Genomic DNA, 20,880 nt, shown 5'->3' with positions numbered 1-20,880 from the left:
ACATGTTATGGTTTCATACCCCTTACATCTTCCTTGCTGTTCTGAACTGATGCAAGAAATTAATCTGGCAGAGAGCTTAAAATTTAAATTGAAGTGAAACTTTAGAGAAATATACACGAGCGCAAACTTTGTGCTGGAAAAGGAAGCAGGCAGTCGATGGAGACAATCTGCAGCCTAAGTAAAATTACCACTAATGTTGAACAGGCAGCGCAAAGAAAGAACATGATGTGTATGCGTTATTATATCAGTGTGTGTCTCATCTCAGTGGCTGTGTGGCCTGACCTTGGGCTTTTTGCAGTATCCTCGTGCAGCGGCATCCCAGCCAGCTGTAAAATAAAATGGAGGACGGCACACGCACACAGTAAATCAGAAATAGCTGGGCCACTGTGCACTGTATGTGTTTAAGAGTCCCACACTGCAGTAAAAGGGCCTTGCAACAGGGGGGTGAGGCAGGGTGAGCAGTCCTCTGTAAGAGATATGCGGCATCTCCTGACCCTCGTCTTCACTGTGATCAAATATCAAGAGTTGACAAGTTACAAATGAGGTGCTTTCTTTCCTTTTTCCTTTTTTTTTTTTCTTTCTTCATTTTTGTTTGTCTTGCTTTTGCCCTCTCATCTCATATCCTACTTCACACAACACTGCATTAGAAAGAGGAAAAGGCAGAACAGCCAAATGACTAAGAAGCTTTTTTTTTTTTTTTTTTTTTGCACATGCAGCACTTCTCCAGACCAGCAGGGGACAGTGTTACTTGACATGTAAATTGAGATGCTTGAACAAATATGTATGCACAATTAATTAAAGAACAAACATTCACTTCTTTGTTCCCGTATTTGTTGTTGACTTTGTTCACATACAAGTTTTAGCCTATTTCACGTTATTAGTTTGACTGAACTGCCCTGCCTACGTTGGCAGAAACACAAATACAGAGTGGCCTATAACTTCAAATGACTTGATTGTTCTACTTTCTTCACTAGGTACTCCAGTATATGGGTCACATGTTTTGGAAGGTGGAGATGGAGGGGGTGTGGGAATTGGCACATCTTTTTTTGAACATTTTGCCCATTTCCATTTCAGGAGTCACCTCCAAACCCTAATTAACAGGGAAAGCCATCAAATCAAACTTTACCAATCCCAAAGGTGCCGTTGGCAGGCAACTGGCACAGACATTCCCAATGCCACTCTCTCCTGCCACTTTTTTTTGCTCCTCTGTTAACTCACTCACCGGTGTGCCAGGGCTTGTGTGTGTTGGGACGAGTACAGGGAGGGCAGAGTTCAGTGGGATCGACATCATCATCCATGTGTGCATTTGTCTCGCTAATTCACGGTACGCGTGTCTACATTTGTGCACTCTTGCAGTTCGTGTTTGTAGCCGCGCGTTTGTATGCACACGTGCACGTCAGAGGTGACAAGCGAGCATTAGGTGTCAGTCGAGGTGAGGGACTGTGGAATATGGAGAGCAGCAGAGTAGTGCTCTCTGCGACACCAGTCCTGTAGACAAGGGTTAAGCAGGGAATAGGGAATAGTCCTGAGGTAATAGCATGGGGGCGGAGGGTTGATGAAGGGTGAACAAAGGTTATGCAGTGTTTCACAGACACGACACCCTGATATGCTTTGTTGGCTCATTTGATAGGAGCATGTGAGTGAAGGAGTGTGCCCTCGAGGGAAATTTAATAGCAGTCAACATCAGCCTTTACGCTATGAAAGTAAAAAATAGGGTAAATATACAAGGCTGTGAGAGCGGAATAATTCAACAGTGCACTGACGTTTCTCCCGACGTGTAAGTGTATCTTGTGCCCTCTTATGCCAAAAGGACATAGCTATCAGTAGCCTTTATTTCAGTTATGATTCAGACTGTCTAAATATGAAAGCCGAGGTGTACACACAGTAAGGGCACCCGTCATTAAACGGGGAGACTCCAGGGGTCTCTGCTCATTGTCTCATCCATTGTCCTTTCTTTTATTAGATTCATATCTGATATTTAGCCACAGAGCCACATTATGCTCTCTCTTCTCCAAGTCTAGACAGAAACCAAAGGCTGTGTCTACCTCACACTACAGGACCACAGAGGTGACTTATTCCCATGTGTGAAGCACTGCTCTGAAAACCAGACAGGAGCTGATGGGCTCTGAACTTCAAATTTGTGTGTCAGGGGCCCAATGGCATCTAGAAAAGGGTAGCAGGCGAACACTTGACCTTCCATTAATTGTCTCCCATGCATAACCACTTGTTAATTACTGGAAGAGCCAAAATGGCTTCCAAAGCTAGTTTGTAAAAGGTCACTTACCACTGGGTAATGAACAGTCTCAGCGGCTCTCAAGTTTGCTGGTCTGCTGGTCTAGTAGACCGTCACAGGTTAAAGATGTATGATGTCTCAATGTAGATACTGCCTTTGAGTTAGAGCAGATGTAGGGCGGCGCTTTGCCTTTCAAGTTTCTTTGACCATTGTGAGGATTGTCTGCCAGTTAAAGTCGGAGTCAGTGGGTTGAATATAAATTCCCCGCAGACAACCAATTCAACATTCATGCCAAATAGCATAGCATTGAAGTGGAATGAATGTAAGCCTATGGATGTGCGAGATGCCAATTAATAACCTTGTGGTTCATAACTTTACTACACACACACACACACACACACACACACACACACACACACACACACACACACACACACCACCCCTCCCTCACCTCATTAGCCTCTGTCCCCATTCTCTTTATCTTTTCCACCTAGTCTGCATAAGGAGAATATATACATTCTTTGTAGTGACAGTATTATCGGTCAGGGTCATCTTCCCTGCCTTTTCCACGCAGTGTAACGATAAGGACTTGTGTTATTTTAAAGAACCTGTTCAAAGAGAGGAGCGATAATACAGCGATAAAGTGATTAAACAGAAAGGGTTTTATATGATGCACATTAACAGTTTTGTCCTCCTTTCATGTCTCAGGAATGATTACCATTAAGTACCTCTCTTGCTCTTTATTGCAGCTTATGAAAGCACCTTAAATGGCAGCTGAGCAACTGGGAGTGAACTTTCTAGGCTTCTTTATGTTTTTCCGATTATTCCTAAATGTTTTCCCAGAGGTATTTTTTTTTTCAGTCAGCCGTTTTGTTTTGCACCTGGATTCAACTTTCTATTCTCACTTTTATGCGGTGTCTATTAGTCGCACGCGGGTTGCGCGGTGATATTAAAATTCAAATTACAGCATGAACCCCAGCACAAAGGTCTGATCCCATATTGTGCTAACTCTCCACCCAATCCATCTCATACCTGTCTTGGCTTTGCATCGGGGTTATACACAGATGCCTTGCATCACCACACATTTGATTGTTGGTTAGGAAAATGTGCTGGCTTCAACCTTGGAGGGGTCTGTAACCTTTCAAAGGGGTAAACATCAGAGGTATGCAATCCCGGCTGATGTTATTCTCACCTCTTTCATTTTTCCTCTCTCCTTCTCTACCCCTTTTTTAATAGCTCCTGGTATTGTCTTGGTCCTTGCTGACAACAAAGGGGATAAATGCAATGCCTACTGTAAGTCCCTGTGGTTAGGCCTTGGACATGACACGTGTCAGCCTATGATAAATTGGCTGTGTGTCTGTTCAATTTCAAATGCAAAGCTCTAGAGAGAGAGAGAGGGAGAGAGAAAGAGAGTGAGAAAGAAAGAGAAAAGAACATGATGGAGAATGGGGTGAGAGAGAGAGAGAGATGCCGGCATATTTCTGGCACAGCGAGAGAAGGATGCCTCAGATGCTGGATGTTAGTGTGTGGGGTACAGATAAGGCATTGCACAAGTTTGAGAGCGGGATGCCCACATCCCAGGGTTTGGGAGGTGAAATCTTGGCAGCAGGACAGGTGCTAGACAGTGGAGGAGGTGGTGGTGGTGGGGAGGGGGGATAAAGAGAGACAAGGCATGAAAGATGAGCGAGCTCTTTTCACAATGCTGATGAATCACTTTTTGCTGATGTATCCACAAGCAGTGCTAACAAATTTGCGTCACCCAACTCTGCCCACTCGGTTTCTGTACGCGTGGGGCTAATTGTTTATTTCTTTATTTCCGTGCTTTACATTTGTCTTGTGCAGGGCGCTGAAGCGCATATAGTAAAACTGTGTGGGACTCAATGATATAAAAGTGAAACAATAAAGGATTAAAAAAAAAAAAATGTATGTGGCGCTTCCAGGAGATGCCTGGCTAATAATCTGCCTGTGCTAATCAGTGCAGCTGGGCCGGGAGAGTTGGCGCTCTGACACCAGGCAGCCACGCAGAGCGTTGGGGAAGAGGCAAGGATGCGAGCCAAATCCAGCTTGTATCTCCCAAGCGGAGCTTCACAGGAGGGGGGGGCGGTGGCTGAGTGAAGAGAGAGGAGAAAGCGGCTTCTTCTATACCTTGGGATGCCACTTTTCCTTAACAATTGGCCTGCGAGGTGACAAAGCCGATATTATGGTAATGTCAATCTAATCACAGAGAGAGATATCTTCTGCAAATGCTTGGCAGAGGAGTGGCCTCGCGAATATCTCGGGGTCTCCCAGCGTGTGCCCCCCTCCTGTGCACCCCCCACAGGCCCCTCTCTCACTTTAAAGACGATCTCTTTCTCTATACATGATGGCACATTTCTCCCATTGCAACAGTAGATCTGCGATGGTGTGATGCATTGCGAAATGAAGCATGTTTTTTTTATTAGCACAATGAGTTGATTTCCCTCGGTGGTTAAGGCAACCTGGCAACTTGGCACTGATCTCTGTGCAGTTCTTTATGACTACCCCCTTGAAACAGCTCATTTTAGTCATCTCTCTGTTTCTCAGTTCTTCATTTTCCTCCCAAACATTGCTCTGCTTTGACTCCCTGCTTTCCCCCAGCAATCTCAATGCTCCATAATATGTAGCATGAGATTCCCCCACCCGTACATGCCGTTTTGACCTTTAAATGCAATTTGCAGGTGTGTTGAGGCGGCTCGCTGCTAATGCACAAATTTGATGAGAAGTTTATCTATCCTAGAATCCAAGAAAATCCTGTGAGAAGCGACACCGGCGGGTCTGCTGACACCCCCCGCTAAAGCGACCATGCAGGAAAGCCAAAACAATCTTGATATTGCAAATGTCTGCTGACCGTTTATGGAAAGACGGAAGAGAAGGGGAATGGGACAAAAGGAGAACAGAAAAAAAAGGTCCATGGCATGCAAGGCCCTAACTGTGCTGAGCCAGGAACTGTTTTTTTTTTTCTTTCTTTCTTTCCTGTGATCTATCTACGGCTGAACTCTCTGACACCTCATCTGCCGTGCTGACGAGACGTCGCCGTGCCTTAATTGAAGTGGGTTTGTCTCATCCCTGCTCTCCCATGATCCTCTTCTCTATGGGTCAGTGAGAGGTGGGGGGAACCCCCTTGAGTACATGGCATTGGTGGGATTGCTATTTGCCTCCTACCGCCCCACTGAGAGGATGTTAGATTGAAGTTATTTTATGCTTGGCTTAACTCTCTCTTCCACTCTTCTGCATCGTATCTCCTGCTTCTTCTCTTCCTCCCTCTTTTTTTTTTTCTTCTCTACCCTACCGCTCCCCCGATCCCACCATTCTTAAAACCTCTCATGCAGCAAGAAGGGAGGAAGGCATCCGTTACAGTGTGAAACTACTGTGATTTTTATGGAGGTCCTGCAGTTGAATAGGTATACTTTTCCCAGTGGAGCTCGGTTCTGTTTGAAATGGCTCCTATCTTTTTTTGTTTTTTTTGTTTTTAAATGAGTTTTAAGGGATCTGAGGTTGTGTAGAAGTGTCTTCTCTTGCTTACTTTGTTAAAGACGCAACACAGTAACCTCCTACCAACAGCCTGTTATATATTTGGTGTCGGAATTGTGACATCTGTAATGTTATGGGACTGTTATGACTCCAGTTATTCGTTACATTTAGAGTTTCAGTTACTTTCACACACTTTCTTAGTTGTCAACACAATAGAATAACAGCACACTGTGCTGTGCGTGTGTGTCGACAAATGTGAGTTAACATACATCCGTGTGTGGTATCCTGTGTGAGCGCGTGGGTCTTTATGTTTGTGTGCCTATGTGTGTGTTCAGGAGTCAGGCCTGTTTGTAGCTCTAAGTGTTGTGCGCATTAGGGTGATGAGGGTAATGATGTGCGAGGCAGTTGTGTTTTGTGCCAGGGCGACCCTGCGGCTCACACCCCATTCCCATCCCAATGTGTTTCTGATTCACTCCATCCCTCATCACCAGTCAGCTTCTTCTGACAGTAACCGCATACATATGAAGTTATCCCACAAGCGTGTGCATATGCACATATATACTGTATACTGTATCTTCACTTGCAGTCATACATATGCAGTAAACACAGACTGTGCACACACACACACCACACCTCACGCAGTCACGTCTAAGTGCATGTATTTACAGCCACATCAAGATATGCGTCCACACACATTTGATTTTTTTTTTCCTTTTTAGCTACACAATGGAATGATCACTCCGTCCAGCAACCTCTTCTTCTTTTTTTTTTCCTTCTCGCATGCAAGCGTCGAGCAATATTCAACCTCATTCCGAGGGTGAAATGGTAAGGTCGTTGCATAAGCAGAAGTCAGCCTTGATTCACCGTTTCGAGATGCAAGCATGTGGGTGGACTCACATTCACCCATATAGACGTACTCCCCAAAACCTGCCAGAAACATGCCTCTGCATATTGATTCCTCTGTTGTCAATGCGATTAGAAAGATGTCTGACATTCCCTGTATGTTCCCACCTACCACTGTGGGGGTCTGGCTGGGACACAAAGGCAAATATATGACAAAACCTTCTCCGGCACTGCTTACCTTTATGGTTCACTGCTGTAATTGGCCCAGGGTGAACATACCCGCTCGACACTGGCAGTAATGTATTTGAGAAGATATTGAAAAAGCTGATGAGGGAGACACAAGATGTGTTGTAGAATACAAAAGTTAATAATGGTGGGGATTTTGACGAATGGATCTCTAAATGTATCCTGATATCAGTCTAAATTGCATCCTTTTGCTCACAGTTTTTTGTGTTTTTAATTTATACGTTCTCTCATTGACTATGCAAGGTGCTTGTGTCATAGAAGAGAACCGTTCACTTTGTGTGTAGGATAATGCATGCAGAGCAAGTGCTGTTGTGTTATGTGTATATATATAAATGTTCACGGAGATGGTTCCGACAACACCGCGAAAGCTTCCCAAACTGTCATCACACAGGCACACGGTGAGCGTGTCTAAGAGAGTCATGGACTCAACACTCATACAATGTGCTTTTGAGTACATACATATCATTTTATTGCTGCATATATCACCCCCACACTGAGACATCTGAAAAGAGAGCATGATCTATACCAAAACATTAATCATCATTCATTGTATGTTAATAAATTCAGAATTTCTCCATTTACCATGCGGACGTCCACGCGTGCTGGAAATGCAACCTTTCCAGAGCTCATAAATCACACACACTGAGTCATCTGACAAAGTACCCCAAACACAGGCTGAGGCGCTGCGATCCCTAGGGCACAAACACACACCATCTAATGTGGCGGAATCAGAGCGGGGACCAGAGCTTTCTGACGCCTCTTGCCGATGCTCTGCTGCCAACCCCTACCAACAAGGAGCGTTCGCCGCAACCAGGGAAAATAACAGCCAGAATCAGAGGGGCTTGTGGGATGCCCCTCTCTGTCTCTGTCTCTCTCTTGCTAGATTCCCTCTCGTTTTCCTCGCTGCCCCTAGGGTTTGAGGCCATGTGCAAACAACAACACTTACACCCAGAGGGTTGGATGGTGTTGCGTACAGTGGGGACCACCTGTCTTTGCCTTATTAGACATATTTCATCATTGGAACTTTAAAAAGAGAGGGAGCAATGTTACTTGCAGCACTTTTCAGTTTGCCTGGTTGTGTGGAAATATGTAGTCTACATATTTAGTAGTCTGCATGCACCATTTTGTAAAATCTTAGACCAAAAACAAAAGAAAGCAAAAAGCAGAGCGGGAGCGAGGTAGCAGCTAACACCAGAGTATCGGTGTTATTCTGTGAAACTTTATTTATAGTAGCTGTTTGTGCAGCACTTGTTTCATGCAGCAGAACTGTAATGTTTGTCACCACAATCCTAAATTAAACTATGACAATGCTTCAGATACTGCAGATAATACGTTTTTCGTTGTTCTCTTTAGAACACAGATTTTAATAAAAAGCATTTTAGATGATTTCATTCAGTTGGTACTCTACTCTCTTGCATTCGACGTGAATTACTCTAATCTTGGGGTTCAGAGAGATTACCAAAGCAAGAAGGAAATCTGAGCAGATACAATAGCTTCTCCTCTCTATACCACAGCACAGATGAAGAGAAACAGATTTATCTGCTACCAACTTCAGAAGCCCAGTCATAATGGGTGCTATTCAGGTTTAAGGCTGTTATTTGTGTGCACCTACATGACAGATTAAATTATTTTTAGCCTGTGGGGAAAGGATCTCCATTGTGTTTCCCTTTACACAGAATAATCATGTCTCTTTACCTTTTTTAGCAAAGTGGTCACATGATCTACGTGCTGTATACACTTGCTTTATGCTTCAGATTAAAAGATTAAAGGCTTTGTGGCGAGGGGAAAAAGACACAAACAGCAGTCCAATGAAAACCATGATACTGTCAAAAAGAGTTGGACTCGCTGCTACAGTTGTGTTGTATACATTATGGAGGAGACCCTCTGTAGTGCGATTAGGAAGATAATGTCATCACATGTTAATGACCGGAGTGTGTTTGCAGTGTGCAAAATGAGTGCCCTCTGATATGCAAAGCGCTTCTGCCGAGAGTGTAGGATTGTCTGTATGTATGGAAATCCAGAGAAAATAGAGACGCTAGTCTGTGCACTATAGAACAGACAGCATTATTTATCCCCTTTTCTCCTTTTCTCTCATTTTCCTCCTTTTTACCCCCCTTTGGGTCTCTGGATACTTTCCCATCTCTCCTCTGTTGCCCGGGCCTATCCCCGGCTCCCCGGAGACTGGAGGACGAGTGGTTATTTCTGACTCTGGAAGATGGTCGTGACTAATTGATTCGACATCTGATGGAACGTGTGTAACGTCTCTTTTTTCCCCCCGCTGCTCCAGCCCTGCCACTTGCTCAGATGAGCAGGAACCATTAATGTATTGTGCATATATTTATGTACTGTACGGCTGTGTTTTGATATGAGAAATGTGTTTATGCCAGCACTGTCTGTGTTCCTCTATAAACCCCACGAAGTGTTGTCCCTGGTAATCTAAATTATTACCGGACTGTTTGATGTTATCCTTAGAGAAAAGAAATTCTGTATACCAGTGCATTCCCATTGGTCTCATAACAATGGATTATATGGCTAACACTCAAAATACTCCCACTTATGTATCTGTTAGATCGCTTTGTATTGTTTTTACATGTTTTTGAGATGTTGCACCACATAAACACAATTGATCCCAGAGGTGCTCTACAGTAGGAATGCTTCTAATTCACCTATTGAAGTTTAGTCTTCTTTCGTTCACTTTTCCCTCTGTCTCTCCTCCCCCCACTGTCTTCTCCTCCTCTGGTCCTCTATCTTTGTCTTTGTGGTGTGGTTTTGGGTACAGTCCAGAGACCTAATGAGGCGGTTCTGATGGGCCCACAGGTCTTGAAACTGCAGCAGGCCGCTGTTGATGCCCACTTCAAACTACCTAATTGATCTAATCATTTAGCCGATTGGTCAAAGTAATCAGTCTCTGGTGGGCACACATGGGATGGACAATGACAAGTGTTTTGTGGCTGCAGGCCGATCTCCTGTCCCTAACTATAATAGGCTCGGGGTAGGTAGGGCTGTGTGTATGCATGGATGCCTGTTTATTTACTGTACATCAGCTCAACTCCCCGAACACCTTTGTGAAAACAAAGTTTATGGTTGTTTCTGTATTCTTTGCTCATCCAAAGTTTCTGTTTATGAGTTACATTTTTGATTACATCCTGATACCTAGAGTACAAAGTTCTAATTTAAGCTCATGCGGAGTGGATAATGTTTTGCATGTAATTTTTAATGAACAGTGTAAAGTATATTCCAAAGAAGTACCCTTCATTTACATCTTTTAAAGGTCTACAAAGCAAGGTGCAATGGAACTTCCTTTATGAGGAAGACACATTCAGTATATCGTCTTGATGTGGAGAAGGCCACTAGGGAATGATCAAGTGTGCATCCCATCGACCCGCATCCTCTTCCCCATTACCCTGACATTTCATCCCCACATTTAATTCCAGGCCTTTCTAAAGAGCAGGTAATAGTGCAGAGGGGTACAGGGACCCAGAATTAAGCAGTTTTACACCGAAGGGTAATTTGGTGTGATAAATGTGCCGTCGCTGGTAACTAATAATACATATTTTAAGTAGCAGCGGCGCGGCTCCGCGGCCCAGTAAAGGTAGCATCATTATTAATGTGGGAGTCGCTGCGTGTTTTAGTCAGGGTTACGGCACCAAGGTCAGAGCTACGTTTCACTGAATTAAAAGCCATTTTGAGCTATGGCACTCCTAATCAACTCGGACCTAAAGGTGCATAGCTCAGTTATAATGAGGCACCAATGAATTTAAATAAACAGCAAGATCTAGTGATTTATAAAGGCAATGTGCTATCCTTATAGCTCGTTAGCCATGACGGATACTCTTTATTCTCTGGGCCTCTTTACCCACAGGACCCTGAGCTTTTAACCAAGTAATGTCTGCCTCCATTGTCAGCGGATACGCATTCGGAGCAGGACACTTATCCCCGTCATTATGAAAAGTGGAGACACAATACAAGAGTAATGGTAATGTATGCCATCCAAATAGGTGATTTTTCTCCTCCCCTCCCTTCGTTTTTTCCACCGACGTAAAAACTACCCCAGAGTTTTAGGCCCATGAATTCATCATCATATTTTCACAAAGGGTTTTTCATATATCCTGAAAGGAAGCATAATCCTTGATAGTGGAAATGTTTTGCATTTAAAGGGGTACTTTTGGTCGGGGAATTGATGGTGATGTTTTGGAGGGGGGGGGTCTGCAGAGAAAGGAAAGTTCTAGTTTTTAGAGCGATCACTTATTTGAATTATATTTTTATGAGTGAAAAGAGTCGGTGGCTTATTTCAACTACTTTACTTTGAAATAATAGAAACTTCTGCAGTCAATGTGCCACCATTAATATGCTGATTAGGAACTTTCTCGAATAATGATGTTTGATGCTCAGACTTTCCATCAGCCACATTTTTTGCAGTCCCCTGTCTGTTAGCTTAAGTTTTTTTCTTTACTTTTTAAAAATGTTTTTTTATATCTTTTCCAATATTGATTTGGCCTGTTGCAAAAAACAGGTATTACTTCTGGTTTTGCATTTCTTAATCTAATGACCCTGTGAGGATAGTTAGTACTTCAGTTGGGGCCAGACGGGGCAGTGAGGCGTGCACATGTAGCCGCCTCTGGCCGCCCCCCTGCCGCTCCTGTTGGGGCATGCCAGGGCATTAGCCACTTCATCAGGTTCTTTGTTGCCCGCCTCTCTTTTGTGTTGCCCTTGAAGGACGTTGCAAGCAAAGCCATGGCTACAGCCTCCTCTTTACATCTTGATACAGCTTATTCAGGGGACTTTTTTTAAGAAATCAGTGGCTTGGGACGGGCTTTTTTTTTTTTTTTTCTCCGAGCTCTGGATTCAGGATGTTTCCCTCTCATTTATTCCAGCTCGAGCAGCTCACCTCATGTTAAGAATGATTTTTTATCACTCCACATTTATTTAATTGCAAGATTAACTTCAAACTACTACTAGGTAAATACTGGTATTTTACCACTGAGAGGGTAATCGGTGCATGAGCAGGTAACACATTCTGATATGCACCACACTTCTCTTTGTATGTGGCAATACCTGGGGCCATTCTGAATTTAAATTGACATCAAATATTTTCATTTTCCAAAGGACAAATGTGTTGACTCACCTCCAAAATACACTTGTTTGATTTCCCATGTGAACATAGTACGCAGTGACACCCATAGCTTTCCCCATTCAGAGGCTCACTCACTCAGCCTCTCACTGTGCTCCGCATTTCAGAGTAATTTTCACTCCTGACACCACGGCTCTGCCTACCTGCCAATTTCTGTCTCGGCTCCTGAATGGGTGATTTGTAAAGCCATGTTCACCTCAACACTCAGAAGATTTACTCAGGAGTGAGCTTGCCAGGTGTTTGAGCTGTCAGTTCGCTCTGTGTTCACAAACTTGCCGAAGGGAAAAGTAATAGCCATACTCAGCCAGTTGACTCAGCCAACTGAGTTGCTATTGGAGTAATAGTGGAATACATATGTCCCTTACTATTGATTTGTGACTCGCAAGAACAAAATCTGTATTATTTCATGATACCATTTTATTTTTGTGGTAAGCTGTTTCCTGTGGCAAACATAACATTTAACGATTAAATTTCTGATCACGTGGCAGGCTGATAAGGAATCTATGTGTCATATACTCATTCTGTTTAATATCCGTGTATATGCTGTTGTCTCCTCAACTTATGTTTTCTCTATAGCTACATATCTTCCAGCTTTTTTTCTTTCTTGGAAACGCTCCCTCCTTCCACTCACCCCGCTTTATAAACAAGCTGTAGTTGTTTTTGGGGCTGGAGGTCGTTGATTTGTCTGCCTCTCCCCGTAGGTCATTGAGGTCACCATGGCCCCGGAAGCATCAAGCTTCGAAAATGAGAAGCCCTGCTCGGCTCTCCCGCTGGCGACCAGGAGCACCCCTTGCCCGCGCCCGCCCTGATGATTAATGCCACCCCCGTCCAGCCACAAACCTTTCTGCCTCAGATAATGCCAGGCAGCAAGCGCGGCTGACACTTTTAATGTATAATTAAGTAGAAAAAGTCAGCACTGGCTATGCAAATTTTTTAAAATGATAAATGACGCTGTACAGCAGCAGGGATTGATTTGGTGTAAATGAAACTAATTAAGGAAATGTCAAACATAATTAATAAAACAGGTTTAAGCTGCAAAACATTGTCAATTGAATGAATGAGGAGGCATTGGCTCCCATTGTTCAGGCTTTATTTAGGTCTTGTGTTTAGCTTGTTCCCTGCTCCAGAATGCTCTCTCCCCTCCTCACTCCCTCCACCACCAATTCCCTGAGAGGGGGAAAATAAATTTGCTTGTCTCTCCGCTGACTGTAGAAATTAATTGCTGAAATCTTGTCCCATCCAAGTGTTACATTCACACGCAGGACATTAACATAACTAATTTGAAAGAGCTCAAATGACTGCATAATGGAGCTCCGTCACCATGCATGACAGTCGCTGGTCATACCAAATTAGCTTGGTTTTATAATTGAAAATTTCCCCCCCCTCTTTCTAATTTTTACACCATTTCCCTCCTTTTTTCCTTCATCTACTTTTTCTCTTCTTTCTCACTCCTCTTCCTTCCACGGTATCTTTCCTTTACGTCCCGTTTTCTTGATAAGAACAAAGGTTTTATAATTTACAAAAAGAGTGCTTGACCTATAATTAGAGGAGTGAGGGGAGAGGAGGGGGGAGTGCCAAGTGGTGGCGGCAGAGTCAGATCCTTAGTCCTGGTAATGATGCTGGAGACCTTGTGGCCCCCGGGGAGGCAGAAGAATAATGGGATGGGCTATTTTTATGGGGGAGCAAAGCAATGGGCCACCAGCCGCTGGGATGCTGGTGCCTGGGTATGGTGCAGAGCAGCAGGGGCTAGCAGGGGGCTAGTGGGGGGCAAAGGAGGGTGAACACTCAACCTTCCACACTGCCAGCTCTCAGCCCTGCCCATCAGTTCTGTACGTCAGCCTGATGCACCACTGTCGGCCTCTGTGCCCCCGCGCCAGCCGCTGCCCTTGCCGCAGAGAGAGAGAGAACTGGGTGGGTGGATGAGTGGGTTGTGAGGGGAGGGGAGGCGGGGGGTGGAAACATCTGCCACTCTGAGGATAACGGAGGACTCAAAGTGAGGGGGGTATCACAGCGAAGTTGTGTCTGAATACTCAAATACCATGTCCACATATACAGTATAAACAAAGACAGTCATTCTTAGCCTTTAAACCCGATGATGCTCATCGGTCTTGAGCCTCAACGTATAACCAAATACTCAACTTTGACCATCTGCAGTAAAGTTTGCAGCAGTCAACTGTTTTACACTGAGGTTTACGTCCCACCCATTTTGCACTTTTGTAATGTGAAACTAAACAAACCTCCAAAAACTTTAAATGCTATTTATTGTTTTGTACTGTTTGACCCAAGTCTGGTGCTAACGCAGATATCGTTAATAATGTGCCTGTGTGCAGAGTATTGCAACAGACCTATGGCTGCCAATATTTTTGTGTTTTTGGTTCTACACACTCTAAGCACCGCTATTTATCATACTCCCACATAACAATTCTCGAGAGTTAAAGGTGCAAAAGAAAACAAAAACAAGAAAACAAAAAAAAAAATGCACGAACAAAAGAAAACAGAAAATACAAAACAAGAAAATAAAACTCTGGAACAGTCACAGTCCTTATTCCCATTGCATTTTCATTCTCATCTTTATTTCATTATTCCAGTGAGAATTCTTATGCTTGTAAAAGTAAACTTAAATCCTGGAGTGCTTTTACTGTTTCTGTTTTCTTTATGCATGACAGTAACAGCTCTACAGCAACACAGCCCCACAGCCAGCCACAGAGCTACAATGATTTTTGCAGCAATGCTCTGCTGATGTATTTAACGATTCCTGTGTTTTAACAGCAGACCATTTTTAATGGATAGCCTATTTTTTTTTTGTTATTAACATTCCTGTGACCAGAGAAACTGTACATGGTAATTAGCAGTAGTTCATAATGAGTGTGGTCGGTCCAGTGAGCTGTATGTTCTGAGCGGAGTTCAAGGATATAATTTCATGTGAATTATTACCATATGCATTTCTCCAGGAGCACTGAAATGCTTAGAAACACACTGTGTATTCAAAGTGGTGTTTCTTTTTGGTGCTGACGCCGGAGCTGAAGTTACAGTCTTGTGTTTATTCCTTGATCTCGTTATGAAGTGAAATCAAAGCTGATCACACATGCACATGTATTGTACACACAGTAGTTCATGCATGCTTTGCTTATATTCTGCAGAACCAAAGTTCTGCATGTTCTGTTCTGCAAGTAAACCGGTTAAAAGCAAAGGCATGAGTACCACATGTATACACCCACATACAGTATACCAATTACAAAGAGATTATTAGCAACAGTGTCTGTGTGTTAAAAGCACAGTGTTTTGAAGTAAATCCATCCATAGTGAAGAAATGTAACTAAATATTTAAACACAAGCGGTTGTTGTTGAGGACCATGACTGTGACATTATGACAGGTACTGTAATATGGTGGACTGGAAAAAAGTGTCTGCAGTGGCAGCCTACAAAAGCCTTTTCTTTCTTTCTGTAGGTTGTTCCAATATAGATTTTCCACATGTATTTCAAAACTGCAAGTTAATTGACCTCAAAAGAACATTAATATCTGGTCTATGAATTGCCAACAAAAGTGCACATACAGTGCATATACTATGAAGCTTTTCGCTGTGTTGCATTCTTGTTCCTGCGATAACTGCAACATAAATCCCTCGAAACATGCAGCACTTCTCATAAAGATCAGCGACCTGTTTTGCACACTTTCCCTTAAGTTTCCAAGTGGTATTTCACCTTTTCATGTTATTTCCTTTTCACACATTTTGCTACAACTCTTTCATACAACCCAACCCTTAAAATGCCAAGGGTCACGAGTCAAACATATGCAGCACGGATTACAATTTATTACCCCACATTTGCCTGATAATTTTTCTCTTTTGACAAGCTTAGGTAAATCATATAGCCTACTCTATAATGTATGAGGACTCGGCTAGCTTGATGAGTAAAGTCCGTTGCTATTGGCTGTTACCCCTGTGGTGGTTGAGTTCCCATAAGACCAATAAGGCATGTCTGTGTTCCAACATGACTGGAATCACTGCAGGAACAGGTAGAGGTCCAGGTATTTATAGAAACCATATGCAAATAGATCAGTGCCACGTTGGATTGTTAGAGCAGAGAGGTGACAGTTAAATACATGTACATAGAAGGAGAAATATATAGGCTTCTCCCTCTCTTTGAGACAAGTCTAATCAGTTAGGATGGCCTATTCTGCTCATTTCATTTGAATATATTCAGCTTGGATTCAGACTAAGGAAGTGTCTCTCCCCTCCCATGTATATTATTCCTTCCCGCTGAAGGCTCATTATTTTACAGCAGGGTGTGTGAGAGGTGGCCCCAGTCTCTGAACTCTCTGTCGAGGCTGTATTAATCAAACTTCACACAGCGGGGAAAGGTCCACCCACTGACACGGCACCGCTCACTCTACACTTGAGGACAAAAGGGAAAAAACACACAACCTAAGCTGCTACTGTGTAACAACTTTTCGAGATTATCACTTTTGATTATGTTCACAACAATAACTCCACACCTTCTCAAAGACTGTCTCAAAGATGTGCCATGCTCACAAAGTCCTTCACAGCATCGATCGTCCATTTTAATCAATTAAGTCAATGTCTAAATGTTGTTCTCCTCTTCCTTCTCCACAGGAGGCAACAAGATCTTTGCATGGGGAAATGGCACCAGTGGACAGTAAGTGAATTTCACATGTAAAAATATCAAAATGAGCAGGTGAACAGGGCTCATTCCTTCGATTTTTGGTATTACAGCACTTGTCAGACTTTCACTGCCCTCGCTTTGACAGTGCATGGAGGATAAGTAGGTGTAGGGGACTGCTTGGGTGTCCACGAAAGTTCAGCTATTCTTGGTTAGTTTTGTTGTGCCCAGTGGTCATCGTCAGCTGTATATTAAACTGCAGAAATGCACTCTGACAGACAAATAAACAGACATAGTTATATACAAAGATAAGTTGTTTTCCTCCTGATGACCTTCCTTGTTAAAACTTCTCCAGCTAGGAGACAGTCTGGCTCTAATGACATCTAAGGGCCTGGGGGCTGCAGTGATTCAGTGGCCCTCAAGTACTCAAACAGTAGCACAGCGGACCTCAGAGAAATACATAAAAGAAACAAAGGCATCACTTCTCACTCTCTCATCATCTCCCATTGTCCCTTATTCTCCTTCTTTTGCTCTCCATCTCTGTCTGTCTCTTTCCCTCCGTCTCTCTCTTCTCTCATGATGCTTTGACCCCTCTAAGCAGGTCGAGGCTCTCTTGTGGGGAGCTTATAGTTGGAGGAGCCTATAGTTGGAGCTCCACAACACCCACTTGCAGAGCAAGGGGTGAGCATCTCCGTTATACAACTGGCACTCTGATATCTGAAAACTCCTCAGCTCTCCTGTGTGTCTCACTGGAGGCGAGAGAGGAGAAGAGTATGAGAGAGCTGTGTAAATTTAAACTGGCAAACTTTCTGATGGAAATAGCAGTGACCCCAGAGTGGTCTTGTCTTGAGTTGAAGCATTGTTGTAATCAATACAGGCTCTCGTGGGGATGGCGGGCGAGGACCTTTCGTTCCCCGTTTGTGGAAATAATGGAGAAGACTGTTTGTTATTTTTCCCAGACATGCCGCAAACTAGCAGATATGGCCGGGGCATTGCAGGTTATGACGCTGGCTCAGGGAAACAAATACAAAGAGGGGCATTTTATCAAGAAGCAAACAGCAGAGCTCTGTTTGAAGCTGCTGGGAGCTCACAGGTCGCAGGGGTGCTGGGGCTGCGTTTGACCAGCTCATCTTGAAAAGGGGTCTTGGATGTTCTTTGTTCACTCACACCAGGGACAAGGAGACAGAACCACAACTCTCAGCCAAGACTTATGTAAAGTCATTTGTACAGCTACAAATTGAGTTGGGTTCAGTTATTATTTGTTCCCTAGGAACACGAAACTGACCTCTGAAATATGCCTGTTAGACACACTCTATATGTGACTCTTGCTGGTATAGAGAAAACAAATCCACAGTTTGGCTGCTGGGGTCTATACTAAGGAAAGATATCTACCGAAATCTCATCTTGTGTTATTCTTAAATGAAAACTACTTATTTGCTTGTTGATGTAAATGAATAATCGCTACTTGAATAGATTTTTTTAATAAAGGCAGCATTCTTTCAGGAATGTAGCTCTGATGTCTGGCTGATATTTGCTCATAGGATGCTGATTGGTCCGTAGCTACTGTCCAGCTGCCTTGCAAGATTAATCATTTTTCAATTCTTTTTTTTAAATTTTTTCTCAAACTGTATTTTCTGTCTGCTTTCTCTAGGCTGGGTGACGGAGAAAGGTCCGTAAAGAACAAGCCGGTCGAGGTGAAGTTGCCACAGGAGCTGAGCGTCGAAGGAAGCGATGCAGATGTGGCTGACGTCAATATCGTCGGCGTGGCCTGTGGAAGCAGACACTCCTTCATATGGACCGACACTGGACAGGCCTACAGCTTTGGGAACAACTTTTACGCCCAGCTTGGCTATGACTTCCAGAGGGCTGACTTCAAAGAGCACCAGGTATGAGGATATCGGCGTGTTTACAGCGGTGATCAAATCAACACTAAATGCATGATTAATTCTGTGACCTCCTGAATATCTGAAACACATGTGCTCTCATCACATTTAAACCAATGTGATTATTTTTTTAATGTCCCCTTAAAACATCTACGTAATCTCTGCAGTATAATATCATTAGTTTTTAGTTCACTGGTGTGTGTCTGTATGTGAGAGAGAGAGAGTGCAGTGGGGCTGATGGAGACAGGCCTGTGTAATGGATACGACAAGGGGTCTGGATGGCTCTTTGCTGGTTGTCTCTCTCTATCTCTGTCCTTACATGGCTTACCGTACAGTAGCATGCTGCTGAACCATACAAATCCTAAATTAAGTGCTGTGGAATTGAAATTGGCTCTCTTGTGAAGTGTTCCACTTGCATTGGAGCTTAATTTTGCCTACTCATATCATTTGATTCAGTCCCTCAGTCCCTCTTTTGCTCGCTGCAGCCCATCACTCCCTCTTCCTTCTCATGCAAAATAAGCCCATTTACCGCAGCCTGACAGTGTCTAGGTGAATGATTGCCACTCAACACTTGATATATGGCTATGTGCCTCTGTGCGCATGTGTATTGGATATATTATATTTCCGACAGATTTTCCCAGTCTCTTGCAGTTACATTAGTGCGTTGTTATACATTAGGTCTTTCAGTTTTTTTTTTTACACCCACATATTGTAATGGATGGAATAAAAAATAGTACTTTACTCTCCCCTTTTTCTGTTTTGGTCTGTTTCTCCTGTGCTCTGTCAGTATGTTGAAGCTTAAATTCAAACTGATTTTAAATTTAGTTTACCTGCTTAGTATTTTACTACCACAGTTAAGTGTTTGGTCGCTGTTATAAGATGGAGGATACGGTTTTCTTGTCATGTTATGTTGTTCCTCTGGCCTTGTTCCAGCAGTAACATAAGACAAATTCCCAGAAGAGAGGCCTTAGGGTTCATATGAGACTGGCCTCACACTGGGTGGGAGGGGAGCAGAAAATACCCAGCCACCTGGCAGCAGTATGGAGGCCCAGGGGCCAAAGCTCTCACCTCTCCTCCCTGATAAAGGCCACCGGGATCTGCATGACTGCACCCAGCCCCTTCGCCTCTTTCTGCTCAAGCAAAGGATACTGAAGGGGTAATGTGCAGCAGCAGTGGCAGAGAATTGGCCCTAGAATCACACTCGTTCTATCCATGAGGCCCCTGATTGCCCCAGGTCGAGGCCCAAGCTGGCCTTATCTCTTGTATACCACCAACCTCCACCTTCTTTCATCCATATTGCCTCCCTGAGTGCATTTTTTTTTTTCTTTTTTCAGTAGGACCAGAAAAGCTGCTCCACCTCCAGCTATCCCCCAGACTCCATACTATATGATACTGGCTATTGTTGTAAAGAATCTGTAGGTTGGAACTGTTGGCTTCGCCCCTAAGGCTCCGTTTCTCTTTACTGTCTGAAATGGAGTGGTAGCAGACTGCTGAGATCTGAGAAACACTATATTCTGTTCTTTATTGGCCCAGTGATAAGGTGTTGGGATTCTGCTCACACCTGTGAGCCCATTGTTCAGGCCCACTATGGCATTTCACCTGCAACAGACAAGGTTAGACAGAGCCCCTATTTAATGGTTTGATTGACATTATTTTAATGACACACTGTGGGGAGCTATATGTCTGTGAACGGAAATGAAAGTTAATCTTTTTCTTTTTTTTCTTCCCCTATCATGTCTCTGCCCTCTTTCTCTCTCCCCTCATTAGGACAATGACATTGTCATTTTTATGCGGTTTTGAGTAATGTGTTTGTATGCTGTTAGGACAGTCCCCCGTTAGTTCTCCATGTGCTGCCTTTAAAATATTTTGATAAGACGTAGAAGTCACTGGCTGTGTTCTTGTGGTTGCTTTGGTGCAATCAAACCAGTATCATATACCATAGGTCTGCATGTTTTCTCCCTATATAGGCCTACATAACGTAGCTCTGTCTCTAAGTAGGTTAACACCTCCTAGCTGAAAAAGTACAACCCGATGTCTATTTCTACAGAAGTAGGCAAAAAGCGACCGTGGGAGCATGAAAATAAACTCTGTTCCTAAGTGTGACACGTGTGCAGCTTGAGCTTGGCACGGCATTCCGTGTTCAGCCTGGCTGAGCACAACTTGTTTGAATGTCATATTTATCCCTGTGTTTTGTCAGAAAATTAACTTCCTGTGAGTTTGCGGCAGAGCCGAGCATATGGCCACAGCTCTCTGGAGATGACAGCCTAGCGGAGCGGGAGCTCGCCGGTGCCGCTGCCCTGCTCTGGCGGCAGATGCTCCGGGCTTCTCCGCGATTAAGTGGAGATCATCACTGTTTTCTTTGAGCACCGCTGTGCCTTGTACTCTGAAGTGTTCCGTTAATCACTGCCTGCCTCCCTGCCTTTTCCACACAAGCT

At 43.7% G+C, this 20,880-nt stretch overlaps 1 protein-coding gene across 4 annotated transcripts in view; it reads left to right on the top strand.

Moving 5' to 3' along the window:
• LOC109142379 (probable E3 ubiquitin-protein ligase HERC2) overlaps nucleotides 1-20,880 on the top strand; it is a 329,793-nt gene that overhangs the window by 51,514 nt on the left and 257,399 nt on the right. For all 4 annotated transcript variants that reach the window (XM_019275965.2, XM_027276672.1, XM_027276677.1 and 1 more), the window contains exons 3-4: nucleotides 16,556-16,598; nucleotides 18,214-18,448. In XM_019275965.2, coding sequence (XP_019131510.2) covers nucleotides 16,556-16,598; nucleotides 18,214-18,448 — 278 coding nt within the window. The remainder of the gene's footprint in view (nucleotides 1-16,555; nucleotides 16,599-18,213; nucleotides 18,449-20,880) is intronic.

This window comes from Larimichthys crocea, chromosome III (genome assembly GCF_000972845.2).
Source record: "Larimichthys crocea isolate SSNF chromosome III, L_crocea_2.0, whole genome shotgun sequence".
Taxonomy (NCBI): Eukaryota; Metazoa; Chordata; class Actinopteri; family Sciaenidae; genus Larimichthys; species Larimichthys crocea.
Note: the sequence above shows the minus strand (reverse complement) of the source record. Positions and strands in the feature narration are given on the sequence as shown.